The sequence below is a fragment of the Antedon mediterranea genome, chromosome 1 (genome assembly GCF_964355755.1).
Source record: "Antedon mediterranea chromosome 1, ecAntMedi1.1, whole genome shotgun sequence".
In the NCBI taxonomy this organism is placed as follows: Eukaryota; Metazoa; Echinodermata; class Crinoidea; order Comatulida; family Antedonidae; genus Antedon; species Antedon mediterranea.
The window spans coordinates 40,161,951-40,170,706 of record NC_092670.1 but is presented as its reverse complement, the minus strand read 5'-3'; the positions used below and the strand labels follow the sequence as shown (position 1 = coordinate 40,170,706).

The window sequence follows — 8,756 nt, the reverse complement described above, 5'->3', positions numbered from 1 at the left end:
CATTGGTCATGATTAGTATTTTGTTAATTTAAAAGCGATAAAGAAAATTCTAGAAATCTACACGCCCCCTCTGTTGTTTGGGTATGTTGATGCGTCGTCGGTGTCAAAGGGTATAATCTATAAACAGGAAGACATCGCATGTGTGTAATCCGTAATTCTTCGACTAACTAACTTTATTCGTCCTAAAACACAAGTAAAACACGATGCAGGTAACTATAAAATGTCCTATATTCATTGCTATGATCTATTTGAGGTAGCATTTTTATTGTTTTTAGTCTGAGAAAGTTAAAACTGTTTATATTTTGGGTAGGCCCGCCGGACAGAGAAGGCGAGTAAATAGCCTGGACCCACCTAGAGTTCGAGGTTTGCGTATTGCTTGTTATGGATGCCCTAATATGGTCATCTCTGGTAAGCTGGCCTAGCAGCAGATTTTGTTGTACCATGGAGGTATGGTTGTACTTGTAGGGCCAGGCCACTAAAATTGGGAATTCCCTGTTTTTGATATTGTGATTGAATTTTGTAGGTCTGTATTAATAATAATTAAAATGTTTTCCATACCATAATTAAAAAAAGAAAAAAATTATTTGATAAAATTAAAACCATCTCTAACTTTTTAATTTACAAAAAATAAATATTGAGATTTCAGACCTAGCTAGGTAGGCCTATTATGTGGAGCAACTGTCTGTGTGACACTCCTGGCATCATCATAAAGTCATGGAAGTAACTTGAGAACTCTGCTGATAAATTGCTAAACAATATATGAATTATAATTTCATAAATAAATAAAAAAAGTACAAGAATTATTTACAGTATTTTAATTTCTAAAATGTAATACTTTCCTTAATAAAGGATCCCAATGAAGACACCGAGTGGAATGACATCCTTCGACAGAAGGGTATTCTTCCCCCAAAAGAGGAGGAAGTTACAGAGGATCAAATTATCGAAATGATGGAAGATAAGATACAGAATTCAAATGCAAGTAGGTATCCTCATCAACACTCAACAAAAATGACTAGGTATACAGTACCCTATCAAAGCTTTGGAACCACAGCCCTGCAAAATTTATGTTAAATGAGAATACATATTGTGATTGGTTAGCATAAACACCTCTAATACAGACTTATTTATTTTGTGAAAACCAACATACTGTACAGTACATGTTGAGTATTTGTTTTACTATACTGTATGAATGTTTCTAACTTTTTTTTTTCTATTCTGCTGTAGGTAAACCATATGAAGAAATGACAATAGATGAATTGGATGAGTTAGAAGATGATGAAGATGAAAGAGTTTTATTACAGTATAGGTCAGTTTGAAATGATTCCTTTTTTGTGTTTTCTAAACTTTAAGATTGCACCAGGGATGTCACCACGCTGGTCGGCGCTGGTCGGCCCCGACCAGCACTCAACATTTCCGACCAGGATTTACAGGCTGCCGACCACCACTATTATTATTAATCATTACGATATTTATATTAGGCCTAGGCCTAACTAAAATTCGTACTAAAACATTTTACCTAGCACATCGTTAATAACAGACAAGCTAGCCTCATATAGATAAGACAAAAGACTACAGCAAATGTTTCCGTGGTTACGTACATTACTTTATTTGTAACAGTAACACAATACCAGGCCTACCCTGCCCTGGTATTCATTGTTACAGCTTGTGAGTCATGGCGAACAACGTGCTACACAGGCACAGTGTACAAGTTTAAAGTTCACATAGCGACCATTCAAGCGTTTTATTTTGCACAGATTAAAAATACAAACAAGTACGCAGTAATTAAAAATGTACAACTACATAGACCCAAACAAAATAATTTTTAATTGCTGAATGTTTTGTCACCCTGCTTTAATTATATTATGTTACTAGTTTTACATTTTTGTACTCTACGAACTATTAAAAAAAATAAAAAAACATGCGCATGGTTCAGTGAGACCGGGCAAATTCGTTCGTTAATGATCGTCGAGCATGGTACAATAATTACACGTCCCTGGATAACTTCAGGTTGCTGAACTTCAGTTAACCCATAAACACGTGTCTGTTCTTGCCGGCCATCCACTACATGCTTGCCGCACAGTTGTGAAACACAAAATCCGGAATTCGCGAATACGCTAAAAAACTCTCGCGCAAAAGAACACGAACATTATATCGAGCAACAAGTAGTATTAAGGTCTAGGTTAATAATTTATCTACAGTATTTGATTAGGGATTAGGCCTAAATAAGGAAGCGCCTGTTTTTGTGGAATTCAGATTTTGGGGCATCTATCTAAGCCTTGGCTAGGCCTAGTAGTGGTCGTAGTGTCTACCAAGGCTAGGCCTAAGCCTGACGCGATCTATTGCTATTCATTTCGTATGCGTTTTTTTGTTTTCGCGAATATTAACGGCGACTCCCCGGTGGTACAAGGTTAGGCCTAGACCTGACGCAATTTGTTGTTATTTATTTTCATAATTCTTTATGTTTCGCTAAAATAACGACAACCCCGGGGGGTATAGTACCCCCCCCCCCCCGGGGGGGGGGGGGCGGAATTTGCCGACCAGCACTCCAAAAAGCTGGTGACATCCCTGTTGCACAATTACCAATTGTGTAGAATCAAGGTTTAGTTTCATTTCGATGTGAAGCTCGTTGTCATAAAGTTAAAAGCATAATAAATAAAAATGTCAAGTGGCCTTAAATTATAGCCCCCTCTATAAAACTACCAAGGTTAAAGTGGTCTTATATCCCCCTCTATAAAACTACAAGGTTAAATTGTTCTTATACCTAATGATGAAAATGTGGTGTCATTGTTTCTTGTTGCATAATCAATAAATATGTGGTTGGTTTTTGTTTCCTTCTTGCAGATCACTTTGATTACTTTGATTACTTTTTTAATTAGGCAACAAAGATTAGCAGAAATGAAACGATTACAACAAAAGGAAATCTATGGAAGTGTGAAGGAAATATCTGGAATAGATTATGTTAAAGAAGTAAATGAAGCAGGAGATGGTGTCTGGGTTGTTTTACATCTATACAAACAAGGGTAAGGTAACCAACAGGAGCATCCACTATTTCTTAAGCTCTGTCTACACTATCAAAACAGTGTGATGTACCCAAAAATGTAGTAGTGATATGCTTAAATTTGGTAGTGATATGACATCATCATGCCCATATATGGGCACATCATATTTTGATGTCACATAAAGTTTGCCAGTGTGGACAGAGCTTTAAGCCTGTTTTCCACTATTTATTTACGAAAATGCACATGCAGTTTCATCTGCTGCTTGTCAGGGTGAGAAAATGCGTAACCGATCGGGAAGTCAGGAATGTTTGCTTTGCGCAAATATATTGCAATTGGAGAACAGGCTCAAAGGCAAATAACTGAACAAAATAACTATTCTGTTGATAACCGTGACTGGAACTCAGTTGCGATTTAGAAAAATGCTGAAACAAAATAGGCAGAAAAAAATGCAAAAGCTTTTGGAAAAACACTCAATAATTAAAGCTAATGAGAGTATTAATTTTATAAATAGATTGATTTAATAATAAAAAATATTTTTTTTTAATGTAATTATTTTGTTTCTTTTACAAAGCATACCGCTGTGTACCCTCATCAACCAATACCTCGGTCAGCTATCAGCAAAGTTTCCAGCAACTAAGTTTCTGAAGTCCATTTCTACAACTTGTATTCCAAACTTCCCAGATAAAAATCTACCAACTATATTTGTTTATTATGAAAATGATATGAAGGCACAGTTGATAGGACCTCAAATGTTTGGCGGAATGAACCTCACAGTTGAAGGTATGTTAACGTTTTGATTGGTTAGATTTTGTATGATATGAAGGCACAGTTGATAGGACCTCAAATGTTTGGCGGAATGAACCTCACAGTTGAAGGTATGTTGACGTTTTGATTGGTTAGATTTTGTCTGTGGCCATGTTTCTGTAGCACAACTTATCAGTTAAACTTTAAGATATATTGTCCCTCTAAACCATTTTTTTCCCAAAATTTTTTGTTGAACATGCCATTTTAATGTCGCGTAATAGTTATCCACTTTGACCAAAAACTGGATCGGAAAAAAAAAAATTTACCTGAAAAAAGTGTAATTTAAAGCAAAAATGCTTAAATTGTCTGTTTAGTGTCAGACAATGATTTTAGTTAAAATTAACTGTTTCAAATCAGTGAAATAATTTTTTTTAAACAGAAGTGAATAACTTAAAACTGCAAAATGGCCTATTTAAAGTCTGATTTTATTAATCTTCATTTTTCATGTTTTTAGGGTACAATACATCTTTAATCAAATCTCAATCATTAGAACCTTGTTTGTTTATGTCGTCGTAACACACCCAAGCACCATTTGTGATTCTGCAATTCTATAAATGTTTTGCTTTACATTTTAGATCTTGAGTGGAATTTGTCACAAATAGGTGCAATGAAAACAGACATGGAAGAAAAGCCAAAACCAAAACAAAGAAGTACTTTAACAATATCAACAGGCAAAGAAAACAACGAGGACAGCTCTGATGATGACTACTAATATTGGTCTACCAATAATAGTTTGTGACAACTTGAAGCAGGTACGTCACCTGCAGTTGCAAGTAGCTGTGTCACCTACAACTTGAAGCAGCTGCGTCATCTACAACTTGAAGCAGCTGTGTCATCTACAATTTCAAGCATATATGTCACCTGTAACTCAAAAGCAAATGTCACCTACAACTTGAAGCAGATATGTCACCTACAACTTGAAGCAGATATGTCATCTACAGTTGCAAGTAGCTGTGTCACCTATAACTTCAAGCAGCTGTGTCACCTGCAGTTGCAAGTAGCTGTGCCACCTACAACTTCAAGTAGCTATGTCACCTATAACTTCAAGCAGCTGTGTCACCTACAACTTTTTAGTAGGTCTGTCTTGCTACAACTCAAAATTAGATGTCACTTAAACTTCAAGCAGGTCCGTCTCATTGCAACTCCAAGTACATCTGTCTCTAACATCAAGTGAAGTTTTTACTCAAGTAAAGGTCCCGCTGCTCAACAACTTTAAGATGGTAGCTGGATATTTTTATTCCAGTAACTTTGATAATTGTCAATTGATGGTTGATTTATAGCTTAAATTAAAGATGGACATTTTTAAACACTCTGTACAGAAAATATTGTACACTTGTTTTTTATTTTTTTAATAGTGAACTTAAATGCATTTAATTACCGTATTATATATTTTAAATTATGAATGTAGACTGGAAACTGGTTTCATTAATAATAATAATAGACGGTCTGAATGTCCCCGCTTAAACTCTTCGCCCCCTGGGTTTCGGTGAGCACTCTTAGCCGTTACCGCACTTTAAATCCGAATGTGTATGTTGCAGTCCACGGAAGTTCTTTTGCATCTATGTGTAGTGTAAATTACACTTGGTTCCGCATTGTACATTACCGCTTCATGTGTTTCAAATTTTCGCTATTGTTCCGGAACGCTTTGCTTTGACATGTATAATCCAGATGCAATCAAAGTTGTGCAACATGTCATAGTGTTAACTATATGATACTTGCATTCATTCATTCCCTTGTGTATTTTTTACAACCATAGATTAGCAATAAACATTTGTTCTAATTAAAAAATGAAAATTGAAACAATGTTACTGAACTAAAACTTTATTCAATTTCATGAATGAAAATACCTTTTAAGGTAATCACAAGGTCAAAATTAAAAGTTGTATTTAAAGTACCCGTATTCATTCGAATAAATGCTCCAGGGGTGGGTGGATGTGGTGGGGATCGTTTGTTTGAGGAAGCTGTTTATACAGGGGAGCCGTTAATTTTTTTGGGTGTATGTTACGGTACCTTGTACAATCAATTAAATAGGCCATAGATTTGAAAAAGATTAACACAATTAATATAGAAACGTGATAACACACAGTAAAAAGTGTATCAAAATGCTTGGTAAATTGTAGGGTCATGTCAGTCAATGAATTCTACTACAAAAAGAAATGTGTTGTAATACAATATTGTGTATATTAATATGGCGGGGCGTTTATTCGAGGAAATAAGTATAGGCCCCGGGCGTTTATTCAAATAAATACGGTATAATCAAAGTTACATAAAAAGAGAACATTCCAAGAGATCAACTAATTCATATTCAAATATTATTACTTAAGTACCTGTACTATATCATCTAATTTATATTAGGATTCCGATAGTGCACTACTGTGCTATACAACTTGTGTTTTTAAAGATCTTTAAAAAATGTTTTTATTTCATTTAAATAAACTGATACCTGTACTCAGTATTTGATAAAATAGGAATAATTAATTTCTACATTAACACAACAAACTAAGCAAGCATCCTACCCTAAACAGCAAAAAGAGTCTTTTCCTTTACCAGAAAAAAAAAAGCATTTTAATTCAGCACTTGTCCCCACCACCAGCCTCCTGTTGATTGGTCAGCTCATCGTCATTTCCCAGTATCACAGAAACCATTATTTTTGTACGACACTCTGGACAAGACAAGCTGTGGGCAGCTGCGCTGGTAGTAGTGGTTATTTCTTTGGTGGTGGTTTGATAAAAATTCTCATGATGATTAGGCTTATAATATGCAAACATCATTTTCACCGGACAATCTTTGTGTTTGTAAATTCCTCGACTGTTCAATTCTTTCCAGCCGTATCTATCCAGTAATTCACGGAACACTTCTCTTTGATTCGATCCAAGTTGAATGCACCTACCAATATTTTCCTTCGCTTTGTTGAATATTTCTGTTTGGAATCTGTTTACCAGCATTTGCTGTACTAGTTCCTCCTTCTTTGTACCTTTCAGCTTTATCTTCTTCTCATTTGCAAATGCTTTCAGTTCTTTTAGGGTTAATAGTTTCAAAATCTGTTCAGGGTTTTGCAGGTCATCATCAATGAATCCAGATGCAGCTAACTTCTGAATAGCATCAGCCAGGTCAATAATTTCGTTGTAATGTAGTTCATCAACCTTAATCCATCCCTGCTTCCTCGTGTAAAGTCTTGCAAATAATTTCTTGCCATCTGGGGGTAACCTTTTAAAGTCTTCAACAACTTTCTTCTTGTCTGCTGACAGTGACACTCCCTTTTTGTCCAACAAGATGTCTGGATCTTCTCGCAGTACATCATCCAACAGCTGTAGGATATAACCAAGAGCGTGTGCCTTGCATTTCGTAATCGTAATATTTAATATCTTTGTATTCTCATCCACCTCATACTTGATTTCCAAAGTAGTAACACACTCTCCGCATTCTATTTTATCACTCGGCTTCTGCGGCGTCAGCTCTACAACATCTGACCGGTGGTGGCCTAGGCCTACGCCTAGTAGGCCTAGTAGGCCTAGGTCGATATCGTCGTCATTGCTTTTTAGCTTTTTGTATAAATTATCACCTGAATGTGCTTCATATTCTCTCTTGGCCATCTTCAGAATTATTACACAATATAACTATAATAAATTAACAACAGACAATATATTTTATAACAGTATTTTATGCAGTTGTTGTCTATACGCGATCCTCTTCTTCTCTTCTTGACACTTCTTGACAGATACTAAATAGAAAGTTCGCGAACGATTCATGTTCCCGCCACGTTAGAAAAACTTGACCACGTGATCATATTTCACCAATCATCATCAACCTGGTACGAGAAGGGGAATCCCCATTTCGATCTTTGGTAGCCGAATGAGGGCGGACTCTCAAAGTGAAATTCTAAATTCTAAAAGAGATTTAACCTATTTTTAATATTGTATTGTATGTTTTTGCTTCATTTACATGATGTATTAAATACATTTGAAAGCCTAAGTTTAATGTATTATTTTATGTCGATTGAAATTGTGGTATTGAAATAGGCTGATCTAAAATTGGTTTGTTTTCAAATCATTTCGAATCATCACCCAACAAACCGTCAGTAGCCTAATAAAATAATTATATTTTCATTCAATTCAACAAGGTTGGTTGCAGTGGTATTAGTACGTAGTAAAGCTTATTTTTTACGAATAGATTGATTTCAAGATGACTTTTAAAGATTTTCATATTTTTGTCAATTGCATTCTTATAATACTAGGTCTTCGACTTCAAAAAATATCATTTTATGAAAGGTTTTCTATTTTATTACGTAGGACATCTTATGGACCATATTTATGGAATACTATGCCTTTTAATCTTAAATTGTCAAATACTTTAGCTTCTTTAAAAAAATATAAACAATTATTAAAGGTGTTCAATTCAATAAGGTTAATATGCAGGAGCATTTATTTGTAAGTAGGCCTAATTATTTTTAATGTTAATTTTGGTGTTCACTCTTTTGTATGATTTGGATTTTACAAATTTAAAAATTCTATTTTACTGTAAATAAATCTTAATGTAGATGTGTAAATTAAGATTTTCAGTTTTTAGTTAAATTCTTATTAATAATTTATTTAATATCTTAATAGTATTAAGTTTAATTATTTAAGTAAAAATAGACTATGCTTTGTTCATTTTGATGTTTATTCTTTTGTAAATTTGACTTTTACAATCTATTGTAAAATTCTAATTTAAGTGTAAATTAAGATAAACTGTTGTTGTTAATTGTTTAATTGTTTTGTGTATGTCTTACAGCCTTGTCAAAAAACACCATTGAGGTGAACAAGTGTTACCGTGATTAAATAAAGTTTTTATTATTATTATCATCATAGTTATGCACTTTAGTTTTTTTCCTCTTCTTTTTGCACTACTAAAAGAACTTTTTATAAGTGCACATATATTGTATCTTGCTTATTTCAGTCATTACTATTTTTACAT

The 8,756-nt window shown here is 34.3% G+C and overlaps 1 protein-coding gene across 1 annotated transcript; it reads left to right on the top strand.

Annotated features, from left to right (window-relative positions):
• The first annotated feature begins 97 nt into the window (after positions 1–97).
• Positions 98–6,052, top strand: LOC140039947 (phosducin-like protein 3). The gene is made up of 6 exons (XM_072085539.1): positions 98–209; positions 850–979; positions 1,225–1,306; positions 2,877–3,020; positions 3,571–3,779; positions 4,379–6,052. Exons 1-6 carry the CDS (start codon positions 204–206, stop codon positions 4,513–4,515), a joined length of 708 nt encoding a protein of 235 aa, XP_071941640.1. The 5' UTR covers positions 98–203; the 3' UTR covers positions 4,516–6,052.
• The last annotated feature ends 2,704 nt before the right edge of the window (positions 6,053–8,756 follow it).

What these genes read in the sequence shown, in the direction of transcription:
- LOC140039947 (XM_072085539.1), top strand. An exon ending in TTACATCTATACAAACAAGG is followed by an intron (nt 3,021 to 3,570) that starts GTAAGGTAACCA and finishes TCTTTTACAAAG; the next exon opens with CATACCGCTGTGTACCCTCA. An exon ending in AATGAACCTCACAGTTGAAG is followed by an intron (nt 3,780 to 4,378) that starts GTATGTTAACGT and finishes TTTACATTTTAG; the next exon opens with ATCTTGAGTGGAATTTGTCA.